Source organism: Sinocyclocheilus anshuiensis, unplaced genomic scaffold (assembly GCF_001515605.1).
Source record: "Sinocyclocheilus anshuiensis isolate Anshui unplaced genomic scaffold, SAMN03320099.WGS_v1.1 scaffold457, whole genome shotgun sequence".
NCBI classification, from domain to species: domain Eukaryota; kingdom Metazoa; phylum Chordata; class Actinopteri; order Cypriniformes; family Cyprinidae; genus Sinocyclocheilus; species Sinocyclocheilus anshuiensis.
Window position 1 is genome coordinate 1027271 of NW_015537939.1, and position 24300 is coordinate 1051570.

The 24300-nt window shown below is 35.8% G+C and overlaps 1 protein-coding gene across 4 annotated transcripts in view; it reads left to right on the plus strand.

The window, feature by feature from the left end:
* The window catches only part of LOC107661489 (whirlin-like), a 114262-nt gene that overhangs the window by 62889 nt on the left and 27073 nt on the right, over positions 1-24300 (plus strand). For all 4 annotated transcript variants that reach the window (XM_016451112.1, XM_016451125.1, XM_016451106.1 and 1 more), the window contains exons 4-5: positions 6991-7116; positions 22164-22372. In XM_016451112.1, the coding sequence (XP_016306598.1) occupies positions 6991-7116; positions 22164-22372 (335 nt within the window). The remainder of the gene's footprint in view (positions 1-6990; positions 7117-22163; positions 22373-24300) is intronic.

Here is a 24300-nt window from a genome sequence, read left to right on the forward strand (position 1 = left end):
TGTGTGTGTGAGCGTGTGTGTGTGTGTGTGTGTGTGTGTGTGTGTGTGTGTGTGTGTGTGTGTGTGTGTGTATGAACAAAATTTATTTGAAATAGACATCTTTTGTAACAATGTGAAAGTCTTTCGATTTTTATCAATTTAATGCATCCTCGCTGAATAAAAGTATTTATTTCTTTAAAAAAAAATTACTGGCCCCAAACTTGTCAATAGTAGTGTATTTGTCTATGAAAATATAACAGACGTTTACTTTACTTTTACTTTTGATTGTTTTAATATATCCTTGATGAATAAAAGCATTTATTTCTTAAAAAAAAACAAAAAATCTTACAGACCCCAAACTTTTGAATAGTAGTGTATTTGTCCATTACAGTTTTTTTTTTATTGGTTTGGTACTATTTTCACAAGTAAGGTGTACATTTTCAAAACTCTTAGTACAAAACTTTAACCTGATCACACTTGTAACACCAGTAGTGTAAAAATAATTCAGTGCATTTGGTTATCTCTAAATTGCAATCACGTTCTATAGAAACTAAATATCTATTGAATCTATATATATAGATGCACCAAATGATTCACTGATTAACCATTAAGATCAGTTCGGTAAGGTGTACATTTTCAAAACTCTTAGTACAAAACTTTAACCTGATCACACTTGTAACACCACTAGTCATTCTTTCAAATCCTAATCTCATGATTTCATTGTAGTTGCGCATATTTTCATTCCACATAATTATTGTTTCAAAACACAAGATCATTGTGATATGTATTGAGAACATTTTAATTAATCACCAAAAAAAAATCAGTGATGAAATCAGTATGATCTTCTTTCAGTATGATCAGCATCAGTATGTATTTCATTGTAGTTTCCTATATTTTCATTCCACGTAATTATTGTTTCAAAACACAAGATCATTGTGATATGTATTGAGAACATTTTAATTAATCACCAACAAAAAAAATCAGTGGTAAAATCAGCATGATCTTCTTTCAATTTAGTACTTTTAACAATCAGTTCATTCAAGAGCAAACAATGCAAGATTCATGTTTCAAATCACCTTTGTTGCTGAAAAAATTACAGTAATACAGGCAATGATTGTCATGTTAGAAAATACACTTACATTACCTAACTTGCATATTTCACATAAAATCAATAATATTTTGTAAAAGTATTTATCCAGTGTGTTATCAAAAGGTGTGATGAAGGTATGGCATGGCCATAAGGTTTTGTGCTAGAACAGAGTTTACTGTCAATGCAGTAAATGTCCTCACTGTGCCATATGACTGAATCTATATTCTAGCTGAATTTTTCAGATGAAGGGTGAGTCAATTGAAAATATGCTGAAATGTTTGAAAAAAGTGCACTTTTGATTATCTGTTGTGATATTAGTACTAAGAGTTTTAAAAATCGACCAATTGCTTGTGAAAATTGTGCCAAAGCAATAAAAAAAAACTGTAACATATAACAGAATTTTCCTAAAATAGTTTCTTCATAAAGCATGTTCATAAAGCAGTTTTGTCCCTAGAAAATAATGAACAAACAGATGAATAAAACCTCCATTCGCTCCAAGTGGGAGACAACTACATAGTTATTGAGATACAATATAGATAGAGAACTTCTGATAATTTGCATGTGCAAGAGTCTTTAAACACTCAAGGTTAAAGCTGCGTTGTTTACAGCTCAACAGCTTCAATAAATGGATGTCGTTTTAAGTGCTCCTGTATACCGTAGGTTGAGTGTGGAAATGAGTTTTCACTGGTGCGTAAGAGAGGTGCGGATGAAGAATTTGCCTTGTCTTTCATGAAAGCTGTGTATGCTATTATTTCCGTAAACCAAAGCTCTTTATCTTATTTGTGCCAGCTGATGACAACCTCAGTGCTGTCGAAGTGCCAGTGGACCACTGCCCTTTTCTATAAGTCATCATTTATCCGCTGTCACACATGAACATCTCTGGGCTAAACAATCTGTGATCATCTCCACTAGCTAATGGGCAGTAGCTCTTTAAAACTAAGCCTGATTTGGTTTACTTGGGATTTTTTTCTGTTACTTCTGATAAGATTTTTGTGCTCATTTCATTTGATTAGTTAAAAAAAACAGTAGCGATGTGTGTGAATTAGTGTGTGTGTTTGATTTGCATTTTACAGAAGTCTTTCTGGTAAACATACACAATGTGTACTCGGCTGATAAACCCTTGACGGCGATGCATTTCCATTTAGGACAATACCGTCTATTAGGAACAAATCCAAACCGGTGGATTAGTGTTTTGGGCTAGGTGTCTTTTTATCAGCAAATTATTGAATATGTATGAAACATTAAGAAGCAGCAAATACAAGAGTCTGTTCCACAGTTACTCAGTCTCCATCAGACCTGAACAAAACTAAGACATCTGCAGTTGTACACAGGTGCTCTGTTATGAATTTTAAACAATATGAATTAAATATATAAATCAGTGAAGGGTGAGAAAAAAAATTGTTTTGTTTGCACGTCATTATTTGCCTAAGGAACTGTGAGCGCACACTGTTAGTTGGATAAATTAAGCAATCAATCACTGTGCATTGTCCATTTTGGCTCCTTTTAAATGTGAGAACCTTTTTCCGTCCGCTTCCCAAATAGCACTGTACCTTACCTCTCAATTTTTTGGATTCTGTGCCAGAAATTTTTAAACACACAGAGGTCTGTGTGTGTTTGTGTGTGTAAAACAGCCTGTGTGTAGTATTTGGATGCTTAACCCACACTAAAAAAATGTCTGAATGTAATGCTTTTTTTTTTTTAAATAGAGCACAAATACTTGTTTTTAAATTATATAAAAAAGATACACTACTGTTTAATTCAGAAGTCTCTTGTGTTCACTTAGGCTGCATTTATTTGATTTAAAATGCAGTAAAGCTATAATATTGTAAACAGCCTGTGTGTAGTATTTGGACGCTTAACCCACACTAAAAAAATGTCTGAATGTAATGCTTTTTTTTTTTAAATAGAGCACAAATACTTGTTTTTAAATTATATAAAAAAGATACACTACTGTTTAATTCAGAAGTCTCTTGTGTTCACTTAGGCTGCATTTATTTGATTTAAAATGCAGTAAAGCTATAATATTGTGAAATATTATTACAGTTTAAAATAACTGGTTTCTATAGACCAATTCATTGTTTGCAAACAGTGATGATGTTTTTGTGGGCGGAGCCTATCTGGTGGCAGAAAATGATGGTTTTCAAGTAGCATTCTATGGAGCCATGGAATAAAAGAATTAAAAAAGGTAAATTTGAGTTTATATTTCAAAATTCTGACTTTATTCTTGCAATTCCGAGATTATATCTCACAATTCTGAAAAAATTGTGGGTTGGTTCTGGGTGCTGAAATCGCGTTTGGTCTCGTACTGTATCGCGTACCTTGTCAGTGTCGTGCGCTTTGCTTAGCCATTTGTTGTGATAAACAGGAAAGTGTGTTCAAGCGCCAGCAAAACAGTGTAAAGAAATACTCTTTGTGAGAAGCAGTCAATCAGCAGAAGTTTAAAGCAGCTTGTAAGTGTATTTATTTCTTGTCTCAGTGTTTAGCGCAGTTGTCGTTGCTAGGAAACGCTTGTTTTGTTTACTGTAGAGACGTGCTGAAATGGCGTTTGGTCTCGTACTGTATCGCGTTCCTTGTCAGTGTCGTGCGCTTTGCTTGGCCATTTGTTGTGATAAACAGGAAAGTGTGTCCAGCTGAATTAAATTTGAGTTTTGTTAGACGAATATATAAAGCTTAGTATACTGCGGCAGCGGTCGCGGCAGCCCTCGTGTGAAGCCCGAAGAGTGTAAAGACCATTGACTCTACCGTTCGACTCCACCGAGCAAGACACCGGCAAGACACATAAGTATCGCTTCTGAATCATTCTCTTTCCTACTACTTCTTCCCCTTCTGTTTTCAGTTTTTATAACCAATTCTTACTATGTGTTTCCAGATCCCTACTATCACTACCACTCGCAAACCATGCATCACACACTGTAGGCAGCGCAATCCTAACAACATGCGCACTTTGCCTATGTCTACTAATCAATCCGAGCAGCTGAGTCCTTAGCCATCTTCAAGAAACGACTAAAAACACATCTGTTCCACCTTGATTTGACCCTCTAACTCTAACACTTTCTATTCTATTTTAATTCTACTTTATCTATATTTATCTTCTTTTTTATTTTTATTTCAAAAAAACAAAAAAAACAAACAAACACTAGCTTTCTATTTGTTCTATTCTATCTACTTGTTTTTCTTTGTGTGTGTGTGTGTGTGTATGTATATGTATGTGTGTGTGTGTGTGTGTGTGTGTGTGTGTAATATGTATATATACACCTTGCTACGTGTACTGCGTTAGGCTAACCGAGACTTGTCATTTGCACTTATATATTGTTGCTCTTTTGTTAGTTTTGACTGCTTTTATTGTCCTCATTTGTAAGTCGCTTTGGATAAAAGCGTCTGCTAAATGACTAAATAAATAAATAAAATAAATAAATTCTAATAAGGAAAAACAACTCGTCGTTCTCTCTTTTCCCCTCGGCTCAGAATATGAGTTATGAGGTTTTTTCCCTCAGAATTGACAAACTCGAGTCATAAAGTCCGAACTAGGAGAAATCAACTTTTGTGTGAAAAAAAGTCAGAATTGTGAGATAAAATAAATAAATGTTATGTGAAATGTTAATAGTAATTGGTTTAAATATGTCATGCTGTAACTGTAGGGCTAATACAATGAGTCCCCTATGAACAGCATATGTGAATATTATGTAGACCTATCAAATTTATGCTTTAAAAGTAGAGTAATCATAGCCGTTTTCATCCATAGTATGTCCGTTTGAACGTCTGCGTTTAGCTTCAAATGGCATCTTTGACGACAGTATTCTCTAAAAATTATTTGCATTCCGATTCTGGCATCAAAAGGCACAAAAATATTTTTTTCTCTTATTCCATGGATTTTACCCATTTGCCTCCACTTGTTACCAGTGTTTTTCTGCCACCACTATGCGCGTGCAGCTGCAAGTGACGTAAATGTGACATCTACTCCGAATTGGTCTATTTGAATATATTTTAAAATTTAATTTATTCCTGTGATGACAAAACTGAACCATCAGCAGTGATTACTTCAGTCTTCTGTGTCGCACGAGCCATTCTAATTGATTTGAGTGCTCAGGAAACAGTTTTATTAGAATCAGTGTAGAAAACAATTAATATTACACTATACAACTTATTTTTACTGAAACTGTGCTGCACTTTTTCTGTCTGCTCCTCAAATTTGCCCTAGCACTATTACTCACCCCTCTGTAATTTCTTCTGTTCTTCTGTGCCAGAATTTGTTAAATGTGATTATAGGGAGAGTTTTATGAGCTGTTCATCCAGGTGTAAATCTGCCAAGGCCATTGGAGAGCGCACGCTCTTTCTCAGGCCCCGCAGCCGTTGGAAACGAACGCACTAGCACAGCACGCCGACTTCATCAGTACTGCACAGCGCAGCAGAAATCTGCCTCGGTCCTCCCTGATTTACTACCCTCTTGTTCAGTCTCACAACGTGGTGAAGCAATTTGCAGGGTAATTCTGACAAATTCCTGGGTACCGAAAGTTGCGTAGAAAGCTCATTTGAAAGCCAAAGTCTATTTAGCCTCTAGTACGCTTCGAAAGAAAAATTAAAAATAAATATAAGAAACCATTCATGAGAGAGACATTTATAAATGTGTGGCATTATGAACAATGACACACACAAAACAGAGTACGGCCCTACGCCACCTTGACCTTTCAGGGATGGCTGGTACTAACCTTTAAGCAGTGTGCTAGCGGGCGACAGACGCTTTTGGTAGGTGCTGGTTTTGGACGAGACTGCGCACTGCCGCATTGATCTCCCAGATTGCTCTGGTGACCCCGTCTGATTGGCTCTGCGGGGATTCTATGATGCATTCTAATCACAGCACTATTGTTGCTTTTGTGTGCTGCACATCGAAGAGGTCGTGGGAGTCACATTAGTCCTTCTGCTGGTTCAGCAGAACTGTCGTTCGCTAAGGCGCATAGGTTGTTAGACTCGAGAATTATAGTTGTACGGCACAGTAATGGCTGCTCTATATTTGAGAGGTGAACAACACGTGGTTGGGAAGTATTTTAATTTCCTTGTCGCCGTAATGTCAGCGCTACATTTCAGTGTGTTTGTGTGTGTAGAGCAGCCTGTGTGAAGTATTTGGATGCTTAAGCCACTCTTCAAAATGTCTGATTGCTAATGCATTAGATAAAATGTCCATCCAAGTGTATTTATGTGAAATAAATTGAGCACGAACACTATTTTAAATCATGAAACAAGATACACAACTGTTAAAAAGTTCATAAGTCTCTTATGCTCGCCAAGGCTGCATTTATTTGATCCAAAATACAGTAAAAACTGTATTAAAATTGTTACAATTTTAAAATAACTGATTTCTATTTTAATATAGCCTATTTTAGATTGTAATTTAATCCTGTGATGGCAAAGCTGTGATGTCATACGAACGATCCTTAAGAAATCCTTCTAATATCTAAACATTTCTTATTATTTTCAATGTTAAAAAAAAACATTGTGCTGCTTAATATTTTTGTTGAATCCATGATACATTTTTATAGAAATCTTTTGTAATATAAAGGAAATGACACCTCTTTTAGTGTCATTTCCTTGCTAAATAATAGTGTTAAAGGGGTTCTATTATGCTCTTTTACAAAGTCTTGATTTTGTTTTGGGGGTGTACTATTAGTTTTTGAAAAGTGATTTCTGTTAAATAAAATATCTCCTTTTGAAGTGGACTTTGAACTTTGTAACTTTGCAGATCTTTTTTATGCTCAAACAGCAACATTACAGACTAACTAAAGTTGAAAAAGTGAAAAAGCATAATAGGACCCCTTTAACTTCTTTAATAGTAAAACGTAGTCACCCCTGATTTGAAATGCATTTTGAAATGTGTAACTTGTTTATTTGATTTAGCTTTTAATCAGACAATCTCTTCCTCTTCGCAGGTAAATTTGGTTCTGGATGACGGCCGTTCTCTGGGTCTCATGATCCGCGGAGGGGCTGAATACTCTCTGGGTATCTACATCACAGGTGTGGACAGAGGCTCTGCAGCAGAGTGTGGAGGACTAAAGGTACAATTTATGCCTGTTTTACCCACATCCCTTCATTTTATCTATTTGTATTGCTTTTTGCTTAAATTGTCTTACCGTGACCTTAGGGCTGTGCAAAAAACCGAATGCGATTTTCATGTGCATCTCGTCAGTAAAGCCGCTCCTGTGATTAGTAGTAAATCTCTACACAGAGCCGTAGATCACTGACAAGCTACACAAAATCGCATTTAAAATCGCAGTCGATTCATTGCTGATTTTGAACTACGGCTCTGTGTAGTAAATGCCGCTCCATCTGAACGCACGTGCTGGAGATTTACTACTAATCACAGGAGCGGCTTTACTGATGAGATGCGCATGAAAATCGCATTCGATTTTTTGCACAGCCCTACGTGACCTCTAACTGTCCCACTGTTGAGAGTACTTCACACTCCTTAATCTGTTTTTCTCTCTCATTTCTTGCATTAATTGTTCCACAGCTCTTTGGCATGTTAATTTTGATTTTCTCTTTCCAAATATTTAAGGTTTTCTTTGTTGCATTCAGTCTTTTGTATCAGGTTTTGCCTACACTGTGAGCAGCAGCCAATGTGGTCTGTGAGGAAAACAGCTTAGTAAACAGACTTCATAATGTCTTCATGAAAATGCAAAAAGGTTTTTGTGTTGGTTGGGTGAGGTTAGGGCTTAGAATATCTAATAATCATTATCTCAGTCTAAAAACAAAAGAAGTCCATGCAAAGTCTCTACCAAAATACACTGTTCTTTGCCCACTGTCTAACAGGCATCCCACAAATCTGCTCATTTGTTGACTGATAAAACATGTTTGTATATTCTGTCCAAAGAGTCCAGCTGGTTTTACCTCTGCCCGCTTTGATTTTAGTGCTTCCCTCAAGTGTGTTTGTGCATGAAAGAAGGAGAAAGAAATATTGGAGTCCACTGTGAAGTGCCTGGGATTTTTCCTCTAGCTATTCTTCTGTTGAATAATATGCCCAGACATCCTGCGTTTATTCCATTGTTCGTTTTTTTGCCACAATTTGAGGTGAATATCATTATTATGTGGTGTCAGGGAAAGTTTTAAGGTCTTTTCAAGCTGGCAGTTCGCTTTGTGCCCAGCCTTTAGATTCATGATGGGATTGAGAGGAGATGGCAGTTTAAAAGGAAGGCGATCCAGATACACTCATGGAGAGAGAGAGAGAGAGTTGGAGAGAGTGCTGGATGTTTTATCTTCAGGCCATATGTCTGTTCAGAAGAGAGATGTGAGATGGATTTCTGGGCAGCGGTTTGGCAGGAAGCTGTGTTTACAATGCCTCATTGCTGCTGTGGGAATCCACAAACATGAAAGCAGATTCACATGCATTTATCATGGCACATGTGCTGTCTGAAATATAACATATACTGTACATTAACCTTTAGAAGTTTGGGGTCAGTATTTTATTTTGAAATAAATTTAATACTTTTATGTATCTGACACATTTTGGTCAATTGTAGCAGAAAAGACATTTACTGTGTAATGTTACAAAATATTTAATTCTAAAAGAAATGCTGTCCTTTTGAGCTTTCTATTTATCAAATTATCCTGAAATTGATCACAAAACTAGCTACAAAACTGTTTTCAACAAATAAAAAATAAATGTTTCTTGAGCACCAGATCAGCATATTAGAATGATTTCTGAAAGATCATGTGACACCGAAGACTGGTATAACAGCGTAAACTCAGCTTTGCCATCAAAGGAATAAATTACATTTTAAAATATATTAAAATAGTAAACAGTTACTTAAATTTGTAATAATATTTCACAGTTTTACTTTTTGAGACTTCTTTCAAAAACATTAAAAACTATCCCCAAACTTTTGAATAGTACTTTAAAGGTGTAGTTCACAAAAAAAAATAAAAAATCTTTCTTTATTTCTTTCTTTGAATGTATCTCTAGACAGCTAATATATCAACGTGAAAAATTATAGCAATGTGTGTGCAATGTATTCTACATTTATAGTATATTTTTGTCCTTTTTGTAGCTTGACTGTCATGGTCGCTATGAACTGTCTTTGTAAAATGAGCAGGTAAGCCTCCATGAGTGTGAGCCACCACTCCAGAGCGAAAAATAGCTTTCATCCAAATAGCCTGGCACTCAGAGTGATCGTGTTATTATAGTGTTAGCAGCAGATGAACCCCTGACCCCACACCCCAATATAGACACACACACGCAGAAAAACACAAATGCACAGATCAATGAACCCAGATGGATGAAACATCTATTTCTCAACAGGTCCCTTGAGATGGATGTAAGGCCAAGGGGTCTGTAGCGAGGTTGCCTTCAATATGTGCAGCTCCATATATACTATATATATAACCTGTGTGAAAAGAGGCATAAATTGGTATTGGCAACAAATCCCTTTTTGTTCAAAGCAGAAGTGATCCATCTTGGAATTACCGGACTTCATAAATATTAATGCTGTGTTCCATTCAATTGAGAAAGCCAGAATTTCTAACTTGGAGACTTTCAAATCGGAAATCACAAAGTGACTGCCAGTATGTGGCGTTTGATAGCAGAGACAGATTTTGATGTTAAAATGCTTTGTTATGCAGGGTTTAAAGGGATAGTTCACCTAAAAATGGGTCACCATTACTCACCCTCATGTCGTTACAAACCCGTAAGACCTTCGTTCATCTTCAGAACACAAATTTAGATATGTTTAATGAAATCTGAGAGCTTTCTGACCCTCCATAGACAGCAACGCAACTGACATGTTCAAGGCCCAGAAAGGTAGTAAGGACATTGTTAAAATAGTCCATGTGACATTAGTGGTTCAACCGTAATTTTATGAAGCTATGAAAATACTTTTTGTGCACAAAGAAAACAAAAATGATGACTTATTTCAACAATTTCTTCTCTTCCGTGTCAGTCTTTTACCTTTCTGGGCCTTGAACATGGTAGTTACATTGCTGTCTATGCAGGGTTAGAAAGCTCTCGGATTTCATCAAAAATATCTTAATTTGTGTTCCGAAGATTAACGAAGGTCTTATGGTTTTGGAATGACATGAGGGTAATTAATGACCGAATTTTCATTTTTGGGTGAACTATCCCTTTAACTACAGTCAAGCTCATTTTTTGGAAATCTAGTTACCTACACTAACAAAACTACATTGAAGCTACATTTGGCTAGTGTCTTCATAAATGTATTGTATATTAGTATAAATATCAGATTGAATAGATATAATTTATTATTATAAATAGAGCAATTAGTGTTTATATTCCAGATTTGATTCTTCCCAAAGACTCTGATCTTTTGATTCAGTTCATTGAAAGGTCCCAATTTGATTTGTTCCATAATTTGCAAGGGATAATTCACCCAAAAATGAAAATTCTGTCATCATTTACTCGCTTTCAAATTGTTGCACACCTGTATCAATTTCAAAAAAATAAGATATTTTGAAGAATGTTGGTAACCAAACAGCTAACCGTAACCATTGACTTCCATAGTATGGGAAAAAATATTGTAGAAGTCAATGGCTACCATCAGCTGTTTGGTTACCAACATTCTTCAAAATATCTTCTTTTGCATTCAACAGAAGAAAGAAACTCGTACAGGTTTGGAACAAGTGGAGGGTGAGTAAATGATGACATTCTTTATTTTTGGGTGAACTATCCCTTTAAAGTGGAGACACCCTATATTTTACAAAACATAGTAATGCACAGCAGCATTTAACATAATATTTTACAATATAAAGATATAAAATGAATCATTTGCATGTCAATATAAACTGATTCACTGAAATGACTCCTACACCCTTATGTACAGTCTAGGAGAGTATGTTTGATTATTGCTTCAGCTCACTTGACTGTAAAGCTGTGTTTACAATACAGTCTGACATTAACAACAGCCATATATTTTGAGATACCCATTCTTATTGGAAGAAGTAGCTTGTTACATTTTGAAAAGAGCTACTGAGAAATGTCCAAACCTGCATTAATTTCTTTCTTCTGTGGAACGCAAAATAAGACTTTGTGAAAAATGACTTTGAAAAGTGATTTTTGTCTATACGGAACAATATAATTCAGTGGGGTCCAATGTTGTTTGGGCTCCAACTTTCTTCAGAATATATTTCTTCTTTCCACGCTGCCATAAAGGAATGTGCTTATCACACTCAGGACAGTCGTGATGGATGAATTTAGTCCTATCTCTGAAATGATTATGACCGCAGTAGCACTTTCTTCCTCAGGCAACACCAGCACTTGTTTGCAAACAGTATCTGTTGTCTTATCTCACTCCCTGCCTTTATCTTTATCTCCAACCCTGGGGTTTAGGAGGTTGAACCAGAGGTGTAAAAAAGAGGTCTTCGAGGCAGATGCAGCTCGTAGAGTTTTAATTGGATGGAATAAGGTGCTTGCACACTGAGCAGTCTCTCAGCTTCAGTGTTACAGAGCACAAAACCCCTACTGACCGCTGAAGAGCTGGAGTTAATCAGTGTGCATTCACTCAAGCCTCAGCCTCTGTTTCTGTTTTTGTCTTCCTCCTATCTTTGAAGTGCTTGAAGTGAATATTTGTATGCATATGTCTTACTGTCTGTGCTTGCTTTATTGCAGTCTCACTTTGGGCTGCTCCTCTATAACTGTACTAAATGGATAATGAGCAATACAATTAAGGCACTTCTTGGCTGCAGCATGGTAAGACAATTACTGGGAGCTGTGTTGTAGTTTGTAACGGTCAAATTACTAAAACCCATAAAAGTATAAAGACTTTTTAGGGCTTCATTCATTAACTGAGTTTTTAGTGAAACGCAGCTGCTCCATTAGCTGATATTGTCAACCTGAGGCCTAAGGTTCAGACACAGTTACTTTGAAGTCTTTTTCATTCAATAAATTGGACCTGTTAAACTGTTTCTTTCTCTGCCTATTTATCTCTCTCTCTCATAGGTATTTCTTTTCTTTTCTTTCTTTAATTTTATAAGTTTATTTTAGTTTATTTTTAGAAGAAGAAATAAACACTTTCCAGACTAAATTTTATTATTTTATTTTATTTTATTTTATTTTATTTTATTTTATTTTTTATTTTGTATTTTATTTTATTTTCAAAAGAAGAAATCCACCATTCCTTTCACTGTTAACAATTTTCCTGTACTTTTACAGTAAGTTACGGGCAACACGGTTGCCAGTAAGTTACTGTATTTTGGTTTTACATCAATGTACTGTAATGTAACTTTACAGTATGTAAAACAGTGTACTGTATAACTACAAAACAGTATTGTACTATATTTTTTACAATACTTTGTCATTTTTACAGTACTTTGTAATTCTACTGTATTTTGCTATTGTGTAATATATATATATATATATGTGTGTGTGTGTGTGTGTGTGGCGTGTGTAGTTGGAATAGTACATACATATAGTTAGTAAAATTGTGATACTACTATACATCAGAATAACATTACAAATCAAAACGCAATCCAAACATATTTACAAAAGTATTTTTATTAAAACGTTTCAAAATATTTTAGTACTGTGTTTGCTACCCAGAGTACAGTGCATCAACAATTTACAGCCATGAAAGCATTTTAAGTGTGCAAGAATATAAATGAAACAAACACATGCATCTTGAGGGCTGGATTGGGAATCACTGTCCCAGGAGAGAACTTGATTTATCTTAAAACTATCTTAAAAATGAGCAAAAACAACAAGAAGTGTCTCACAACCGTCGCACCTAAATGTAGGGCATGTGGGTGGTGGCAAACAGGCCACTTACCCTCTCGGTGAAATCCTCCATTTAAACATAATTTTGGACTGAATGAAGCTGTTGACATGCAGGGTTGATGGCCATCACTCTCCACCAGCATCCTGATCTTCTGCTCACTCGCTGGATTGGGAATCACTGTCCTAAGAGAGAACTTGATTTATATTAAAGCTATCTTAAAAATTAGCAAAAACAACAAGAAGTGTCTCACAACCGTCACACCTAAATGTAGGGCAAGTGGGTGGTGGCAAACAGGCCACTGACCCTCTCTGTGAAGTCCTCCATTTAAACATCATTTTGGACTGAATGAAGCTGTTGACATGCAGGGTTGATGGCCATCACTCTGCACCACCGTCCTGATCTTCTGCTCACTCGCTGTCTGCCAGTACATTTCTTCCCATCATTGGTGAAACTGAAACACAATCATGAAACACACACACAAAGACAAACCCTGTTATCCACATCATCAATAAAGATGAACAGACAGCATGAGGAAAATAGTGAATGAAAATTCCGTAGCATAGATGAAAAATAAATACATAAATAAATAAATACAGTTTAATTCAAAAGTTTACATACAACTTGCAGAATCTGCAAAATGTTAATTATTTTAACATAATAAGAGGGATCATACAAAATGCATGTTGTTGTTTATTTAGTACTGACCTGAATAAGATATTTCACATAAAAGATGTTTACATATAGTCCACAAGAGAAAATAATAGCTGAATTTATAAAAATTGCCCCATCCAAAAGTTTACATTTTTAAACTGAATTCTTAATGTGATTCTAAATACTGTGCTGTTAGCTGAATGATCCACAGCTGTTTTTTTTGTTTAGTGATAGTTGTTCATGAGTCCCTTGTTTGTCCTGAACAGTTAAACTGCCCGCTGTTCTTCAGAAAAATCCTTCAGGTCCCACAAATTCTTTGGTTTTCCAGCATTTTTGTGTATTTGAACCCTTTCCAACAATGACTGTATGATTTTGAGATCCATCTTTTCACACTGAGGACAACTGAGGGACTCATATGTAACTATTACAGAAAGTTCAAACGCTCACTGATGTTCCAGAAGGAAAAACGATGATTACGAGCCGGGGGTAAAAACTTGAAGATCAGGGTAAATTTAACTTATGTTGTCTTCTGGGAAACATGTAAGTATCTTCTGTAGCTTCTGAAGGGCAGTACTAAATGAAAAAAATATTATATTTAGGCAAAATAAGAAAAATATACACATCTCCATTCTGTTCAAAAGTTTTCACCCCCGGCTCTTAATGGATGGTTTTTCCTTCTGGAGCATCAGTGAGCGTTTGAACCTTCTGTAATAGTTACATATGAGTACCTCAGTTGTCCTCAGTGTGAAAAGATGGATCTCAAAATCATACAGTCATTGTTGGAAAGGGTTCAAACAGGCAGCAGTCTCTGCCTTCTCATACACAGATAACTGTTGTGAGAGTACCCCTGGGTGCTTCAACTGTATAACTACAAAACGGTATTGTACTGTATTTTTACAGTACTTTGTAATTTTGTTTCTACTGTATTTTGCTATTGTGTTTTTTATATATATATATATATATATAGTATAGGCTATGTGTGTGTGTAGTTGGAATAGTACAAATATATAGTTAGTAAAATTGTGATACTATACTTCAGAATAACATTACAAATCAAAAGGCAATCCAAACATATTTACAAAAGTATTTTTTATTAAAACATTTCAAAATATGTTAGTACTGTGTTTGCTACCCAGAGTACAGTGCATCAACAATTTACAGCCATGAAAGCATTTTAAGTGTGCAAGAATATAAATGAAACAAACACATGCATCTTGAGGGCTGGATTGGGAATCACTGTCCTAAGAGAGAACTTGATTTATATTAAAGCTATCTTAAAAATTAGCAAAAACAACAAGAAGTGTCTCACAACCGTCACACCTAAATGTAGGGCAAGTGGGTGGTGGCAAACAGGCCACTGACCCTCTCTGTGAAGTCCTCCATGTAAACATTATTTTGGACTGAATGAAGCTGTTGACATGCAGTGTTGATGGCCATCACTCTGCACCACTGTCCTGATCTTCTGCTCACTCACTGTCTGCCAGTACATTTCTTCCCATCAGTGGTGAAACTGAAACACAGTCATGAAACACACACACAAAGACAAAACCTGTTATCCACATTACTAATAAAGATGAACAGACAGCATGAGGAAAATAGTGAATGAAAATTCCTTAGCATAGATGAAAAATAAATAAATACACTTTAATTAAAAAGTTTACATACACCTTGCAGAATCTGCAAAATGTTAATTATTTGAACAAAATAAGAGGGTTATTGTTTATTTAGTACTGACCTGAATAAGATATTTCACATAAAAGATGTTTACATATTGCATATCATTGCTCTTTTGTTATTTTTGATTGCTTCCATTGTCCTCATTTGTAAGTCGCTTTGGATAAAAGTGTCTGCTAAATGTAAATGTACTTCTTCTGCTCACTCGCTGTCTGCCAGTACATTTCTTCCCATCAGTGGTGAAACTGAAACACAGTCATGAAACACACACAGAGACAAAACCTGTTATCCACATCACCAATAAAGATGAACAGACAGCATGAGGAAAATAGTGAATGAAAGTTCTGTAGCATAGATGAAAAATAAATAAATACAGCTGAATTCAAAAGTTTTTAAGTTTTTATTAAGAATCAAGTGTATGTAAACTTTTGAACAGGGTCATTTTTATAAAGTCAGCTATTATTTTCTCTTGTGGAAATAAAAATTTAATTAATTTAAATAATACTTACAAAAAACTGCCTTTTGACAGCAGTGCCCTTCCCAGAATGTTGCCTATAACGTTACATGTGCATTTCATACACTCCAACAATACATCAAAGTTATTAAAAAATCATATTATGCTTGACATTGCTGAAGATTTTGGCATGCATTTTATTTGTCTTTGTTGTCTGATAGATCATTAATAACTGATAAAAGTAATTGACCATTATTATCATAATAATTTTTATCAATCACCATGCTACAGAACTGGTCTCCCACCTAAATAGTTAATAACCTGGTAACCTTACCATTATCTCTGACCCCAAACCACATATTTACATAGCAAGTGAAACTGTATTTCTCAACCATGACTAAGTAAGTGACTAATTAAAGATGTCCAGTACAGTTATTGACCGAGACCGCTGCTGCCGTCTTTTGTGAAGCGGACTGCAAATATAACTTCTATATTTCTGCGCACCGTAAATGTATGTCTAAAAAAGTGCTAGTTTTTGTCAGTGACAGGCTTGAATCGGACAACATTATAAAAGGGATTCCTAGAGAGATAGATAATTGTTTTATCGTAATATCCCTTTTGTTTAAACTCAAACTGCCTTTATCGATCTGCTCAAACCCAGCTGACTCCATTGACATACACGGTAATTTTACCTCGCATAAGTTTCCATAGTAAAGCAAGCTTCGTTTAAACTCGACAGAAACAAAATAAAACTCACCAAAACGGTCTGGGTTTGTCTTTCCGCAGTTCCAACAATCATCGACTCTAGTTTTGGTCGAAATAAACCCTAAGCTAATTCACTAACAGATGTGAAAATGTCTTAGAGCAGCAGTGAAACAGCGCGTAACGTTAACTCACAGAGTTTCGACTACAGCTTTGAGAGAGGAGATTATAACGTTCACTGGCTAAACTTGCGGTTTCATGCCACACTAAAAATCATGTACGCTAGAATAAAAACATATAATAATCAAAATAACTTTCCGAACTTGCATAAATCCTCCATTCTGCTTCTCTCTCCGGTCAGCAGCAGCTGTGTTGTCTGTGATGTGACGTCAGGTGGCGCGCTATTTACAGCAATCCTGTATAATTGCCGGTTTATTACAGTCAGGCTACAGCAAGGTTACAGCAACACTAAAATATACTGTAAAATATTCCCGCCAAGTCAAAATTACACAGAATGCAATATAAATTACAGTATTTTACTGTAATGGATAAATGTGGTATTGTACTGTAGGTTTTTACAGTATTGTGCTGCTAAATCTACAGCGATTTCTAACAGTGTTCCTGATAAGTTGCATTTTTAAACTGTAAAGTTAATTTGATTTGATTTCATTTTATTTATTTTTTTAATTTTTTTATTTTATTTTCAAAAGAAGTAATCCACCATTCCCATCCTGATAAGCTGCATTTTAAACTGTAAATTTTATTTATTTTATTTTATTTTCAAAAGGGTTGAAAGTTAAATTTTTTAAAACTGTTGTTTTATTTTATTTTTTATTATTTTATTTCATTTTATATGCCGGAAGCTGATTTTTAAGTGAAAATCATGTGATTGCCCTGTCAGATTCCTTGAAAATAATCACAAAACCATAGAGACTCTTATAAAGTAGTGCTTTCTTGTACTTGCAAATGACACACAGAATTGCTTGAATGTCTGTGATCTGCAGTCAGATGTCCCTTCACCTTTGCCCAACGTGCTTTCCACCTTAATAATATTTTATAGCTCATACTTTTTAAAGCTGTCATGATTCTTATCAGTCATATTGAGTGCCGGTTCCCTCTCTATTCAGCTGTCCACCCTGCGTCACATTAAGCCAATTCACTTTGGTCCTTGAGGAGTTGAGAAGAAAGTCATTTGCTGTGGAAACATTTACTCAGGGGAATCGTACACTTTCACTGTGATATTTAGGGACATTTCCAGTTGCAAGTTTTCAGCTCTTTTGATCTTTTTCTACCTTAACCAGAAAGCATATAGCCATATCCACAGACTGATACCCATAGGCAGTCTTTCAGAGGAGGAGGCTGTTCATCATAAGAAAAATCCCTCCGGACTAATAAAAGCCTTTTAGACTGTGAACGTGACTACTTTTGCACATTTGTAATCTATTTTGAAATGGTCACGCCTCTGTGTGATTAACAAATACGGTAGTTTCACGGAAGAAGTGTCTGGACTCTGGGTGGGTCTGTCTGCATGGCTGCTCCTGTCACTGTGAGTTAGTAATACTCAAACTTTAAGTACTCTTGGTGTAGCCATAAGTCTTAAACAGCCATTAAGTACAATGATGAATGAATGAAGGGATGGGGCATCTAAAGCAATTTAAAGTTCTTTTGAAACTAGTATTAAAATAACAAACTTAAATGCACAACAGCAACCTTGCAGGTGACAAAGTGAGTGTGTAAAGATAGAAATTTATAGTCTTGTATTTGGCTTACAGCTGCAACCTCTAAACTACTTTGCTAAATGAAGAATGAGTGATGCACTATGCTCTGACGTTTGATGTAACAGTAGAGCAGATGTTATTCCTCTCACAGACCTGGATTTGTGCATTAGCCACTGTTTCTGATTGCTGTCCGGATATTGGAGCCATTTGGGGAAAACTAGCAGCCAAGCCGATTTCTCATCCGTCTTCTCTTCCATCATTTTCTTCCTCCTCCATCAGGAAAGAGAGAAATGTCAGGCTTGCCGTGGTCGGGGCAGGCGTTCTTCCAAATGCCAAGCACTTTCCTCATTCACTCTCAAGGGCATTTGCACTGACAGCAGTGAAATCTCTGGAGGCCTCCCAGTCTTCGCTGTTGGCTTCTTGTCGACTGCTCAACTTTTTAGTCGACTGTCTGTACTCCCATTGGTAGTCGCAGCATCACGGCGCTGCTCATTTGCATTAAGTTGTCTCTCATGTTGTTAAAAATCGACATTGCTTGTTGAAAACGAATGACTGCCGGTTGCTTCGCAGCTACAAAATGCTGTCGTTCCTTCACTGACAGGGAGTGCAAAATGCAGTTAAAGGGAAAAAATGATGGAGTGATGTGAAAGAAAAGAAGAGCGAGAGAGAGAGGAGAGGCTGAACTGCAATGTTAACATGAGGATTATTCATCTTCATCCTGTCATGATTATACTCCCCACATGATTCCAAGTCATGAGAGGTCAGGACAGATGATGTATATACATATACATACACACACACACACACACACACACACACACAGGTGCTAAGTCTAAATCAACTTGGATTACATCTAGATTACAGTTCTTGATCATGCAATAACTTTAGTTGTTATTTTAGTTTATTTTTCATTGTAATTTTTGTTTGAGGTTTAGGTGCTTTTGCTTTTAGTTTTATTAGTTTTTAAAAACATATATAGTTATATATTTCTTTTTTATTAGCTATTTAGTATATTTTATTCTTTATTTTATTTTTATTTGAGATTTTTTAGGGCTTTAGTAGTTTTAGTACTTCAACTTCAACTTATTTATTTGAGTTAGTTGGCCAGCCAGCATTTCTAAGTTTTCTCTTTTTTTTCCTGATATTTATATTTAATTTAATTTCAGCTTTATTTCAATTACTGGCAACAGTTTTTAATAGTTTTAAGTTTGGGTTTAGTTAACAACAATGGTCCATAGTACTTGTGCACTATATTTCAGGTCTTCTATAGTCAAGTTTAAATATGTGCAATACTTTTATGATGCTATTTTTGCCATTTATAGCACTGTGTTTTATTTTGTTTTGTTTTGTTTTTGTTTGTTTTTGTTTTTGTTTTTTTTTAAAAAGCAGCATGGACATTTTTGATAATTTCTCGTTTTGACTTACAGAAAAAAGTTTTATAGCCATTTATAGCACTTTTTTTGGAAAAAAGCAGCTTGGACATTTTTGAAAATTTCTCTTTTTGGCTGTTTTGAAGTCATAGAGGTTTAGAACGACTTTAATTTTTTGGTGATCTATTCCTTTAAAATCTTTTCAAGAGTTCTCTCTCACATTCCTCAGTGGTTTGATGTGTTTCCTGTAATAACCTGGTGTCTCACAGCGTTTGAACACTCTGGAGTGATACACTGAAAAGAAATGCCGGGAGATAAACCTGAGCTAATGATCGGCTGTTTCGCTAGGGAAAGCAAGAGCCTTGTATCTGCCGCATCGATTTCAAATACATCTCTTGTGTTCTTTGGAAAAACAAAGCTGTATTGCGTCCAAATTGATCAACACCATAATTTATTAATATCATGACTACTGCAAAGCCTCTTTAATTACCCTCAAGCATCTTTGGGCGGGCAGAGGGGCAGGCCGGTATTGATCCATAAAGAGAGCTGGGATAAAACGGAGAGATAGTGATGAAAACAGAACAAGAGCAAGATAAAGAGAAATGGAGCCAGTTTGCTGTTGTGACGAGTTAATCCCAGAGTAGGAGCTTCAAAATAGAAATATTTTACTCAGAGCCGGACTGACAAAAGAAGAAACAATGAGTGAGATAAATGAGTGACAAGCAGAAGGAGCATGGGGAAAAGATAACGAGTGGGAGGATGAATGGATGAGATGAGGAGACTGTCAGAATCATCCAGATGAAATGTACCATGTTTGTAGCACTAAAACTACAGCATGTCTCTTTTTTGACATCTCTTCAGTTTCTCATCCAATACTGAGAAATGAAGCGATTGATTTAAGACGTATTCCATTTACAGTAAAAGCAGGACTACATGCTTTGCCATCTAAACTGAATCTTTTTCAGTGGCATGTGGTGGACTGAAATAAGGAGGCAAAATGTTCTCTTTCTTTTTCTTTTTTTTTTGTCCAGTATTTTTATTCAGTTTGCAGGTTAAAGGCAAGGAAAACCACAGTTTGCAGGTTAAAGGCAAGGAAAACCACGCAGTAGATGTATTTAAATGTAATGTAATTTGAGAGAAAAAAAGATTTAAATGATATTACAATGTGTTTTTTAAGAATAGTATATTATAATGTTAATATGTTAAGATTAAATTGAGTAAATGTTTCATGCAATGTTTAAAAAAATTATTTACATTCTTACCATTTAATTTTTCATTCTGCTCTCTAAAGGCTGGTACAGTATATCATGAGATTATGATGTCATGAGATATCATGAGTGTTTTTTGTTTTTTTTGCTGATATTTTGTAATCGTTCTGTCCTTTATAAATCAGATATTTTTGTTGAAGCCAAATATTGCCTTTTTCATATTATTTATTTATTTGTTTGTTTGTTTATTTATTTGACATGAAAATATTTAGCTACTCTATATTTTAGGAAGGGGCCTTTGCAAGGAGCATGATGTTTGGGGTCCTTGGGGAAAAAACTATATTTTAGTATTATTTGCAGGGTTTAAATTAGGCCGGGGCCGTCCCCGGCACATAGACTCCAGGGCTCGACATTAACCCTTCATTAACGACAGACAAGTAACCAAAAATAACTATGTAAACACCAAAATGCAAGTATTATTCTGATTTTATTACATTTAGACTAAGTGGCGAATAGTGGATATAGCTACTGTATATAATGCATCTATTGACGGAATAAGGATGCGCTGCTGAGGCGAGGCTCACGCAGCCTCTCCAGGAGAAATCAAAACGTGCAACCCTAAGAAACGCAGCATACTGAGGTAAAAATTCAAAATGGAAATTTTTTACATTTAAAATACAGTTAGTTAGGCAACGTCACACAACATTTTCAACATTACAACTGTTTAATAGTTGTATAAACAGTTCAATAAGCAAATACAATAATATTAGGTCACTTTTAGGCATCTACTGGCGTTTTCATTTAATTGAAAAGTATCATTTCCACCATCATTTCTTGTTTGTATATTAAAAAATAAATATTTAAAAGAATCTCATAATATTATTTAATTCAGTATAAATTATTTACTTTGATAACTTATAGATAATAACAATCATTATTATAACTGAATTTATAGATCAAATGTAAAAATTTGAAATGAAAGTATAATGAGATTAGTGGGAAAATGCCCTCTATATAGGTAAAAGAAAATGCCTTTGGATAAAATATAAAAACGTGCAGATATATATGTCACAGCTGATAGAAAACTGATGAGAATATTGCTTCAGAATAAATCATATTTGCAAAATAATATTCTATCAAATAATATTTTAGCTTTATTTCAGTCAATGAAAATAAATTTTTTTCAGTAGTTTTAATGAACAAAAACAAAACGGAATGGAATTTGGAAAAGCATTTGGAAATTTAGGCTATATGTGCCGTGCAGAATCAGCTATTATTTTGGAGGAGGCATATTTTGTGCAAGTGTATTTTACTTGTGCTCTTTTTAAATTCTATTTATAAGGTGGGCATGAATATTTAAAATGTGTTTGTCTATGGGTGCGTTCCTTTCAGTAAGTCGTCATAATTTTGACTTTCTGTTTATCTGATCAAAACCTTCTCTGCTGTTCCACAAATTTAACCTGACCACACCACTCTCCCATATCGACCTCTGGATGTCCAGACTGCTCCATCTCCGGCCTCATCACAACCCCCCTTTACCTCCTGCCCTGCTCTGCCACCACCAGCCCACCCACCTTCTCCTCTCTCTGCTCCATCATTTCCACAGGTCGGCGATCAGATCCTGGAGGTTAATGGCCGGAGTTTCCTCAGCATCCCACACGATGAGGCCGTACGAGTGCTGAAGTCTTCACACCACCTGATGATGACAGTGAAGGATGTTGGGCGACTGCCGCATGCCCGCACCGTAGTGGGCGAGACAAAGTGGATCACAAGCTCGCAGATTACAGACAGCTCAGCCAGCAGCAGTGTCACGGGGTGAGTGACGAGGTGATGGGAATGTGAGGAAACAAGGAAAGTGAGAGAGATAAAGGAGTCATGTGCATAGATGGGAAAGCTAGTAACAGGTTTCGTTCCTGAATGAATCAGTGTTTTTTAATATATATCAGCCAAAAGGCTGAAAAATGTTGCAAGATCATTTTTGCTTTGCTAAGTCTGATTTGTCAGACTGCATTGCTTACCCTCAGGCCATCCAAGATGTTGTTAAGTTGTTGTTTTTTCATCAGAACAGATTTAGAGAATTTTAGCATTACATCACTTGCTCACCTAAGGATCCACTGCAGTGAATGGGTGCCGTCAGAATGAGAGTCCAAACAACTGATAAAAAAACATCACAATATTTCCACAAGTAATCCACACCACTCCAGTCCATCAATTAACATCTTGTGTACCAAAAGCTGCATATTTGTAAGAAACAACCGCACCATTATGGCGTTTTCTTTAAACTTAACTTCTGGCCAAAATAGTCCATAATCCGTAATAATGCTTTTTCCAGTGAAAAAGTCCATACCTGTTGGTCTCCCACATCAGAATCCACCAACATATTTATTTAGAACTGGTTTTGCTTGTAGAAAGTGCTTCTCTCCTGATTAAAATGAGATAACTATTTTGGATAGACAACTCATTTTTTTGGCCAGAAGTAACGGTTTGAAGTTAGAAATGTCTTTATGATGGATATGTTTATTACAAACATGCAGCTTTTCACTTCACAAGATGTTAATTGATGGACTGGATTCATGTGGATTACTTGTGGATTATTGTGATGGTTTTATCAGCTGTTTGGTGTCTCATTCTGACGGCACCCATTCACTGCAGAGGATTCTTTAGTGAGCAAACGATGTAATGCTAAATTTCTAAACCTTCCAAACCTTTTCCGACGAAGAAACAAACTCCTCTACATCTTGGATGACCTACAGATGAATACATTTTCAGGAAATGTTCATTTTGAGTGAACTATTCCTTTAACGGTGCAGTGTAAAAAAAAAAATTATATCCAAGGTCATTAACTAGATTAACCAACTCATGCCATGTCATTTACTGACAGTTTTGTTGGTGTCCAACATCCAGCAGGGATGAAGTATGAAAGCACAAAAATATCAGTACCGTACATATTTTAAGTAAACTTTTGCCAAATATACATTTCTAGAAGTATCTAAAATTCTAGCACCTTCTATTGTACATTAAGCAATACTAATATTTCACCTAAGACAAATAGTATGCTGATTTGTTCATTTGTTCTTAAATACAGCCCAAGTCATGCCTTGGTGCTGCGACTTAATGTTCTTGTTTAATAAAATAAAAATGTACTGTACAGTTCAGACACAGTAATTTAATTAGGACTGAGGTGAAGCTTCCAGGCTTAGTTTAATTTACTGTTTTAAGAGCAGATTAAACAATAGCTGCGTTTTAATTATTTAATTCAGCTTCTTTCCAAACCCCCTGGCCGCTCGCATTTGGAGGACTGTAAATTAAGGAGTCTGTTCATGGGATTATTCCAGACACTGCTGGTCTTTCACGGTCTGTTGTTGGAGAATATGAACCTGTGAGTGTGTGCACAGCACACTAACGGGATAATAAAGCAGCTCAGGTGTGTCTTGTGCCAGTTCTCTGGACCTTCTCTTTAATGGAGGTTAGCTGATGAGGTGAGCCGAGTGCTCTGCTGTCATGCCATGGGAAAAATGCAAGGTGGCATTTTATAAAAAAAAAAAAAGCTGATTATCAAGCTCCTGGTGGTCTGGGGTACAAGCTCAAGTCAAAGCCAAGGAGAGAACTGGTACAGGGAAGTGTTTGTACCTATCATTGTTACTGACCAAATTGACAATTTGATAAATAGCTGTTCTTGATATGACTGCAAAACAGTTGCGGAATAATACGAGAGACGTGAAGCACAGCTATGTGGGAAAGCT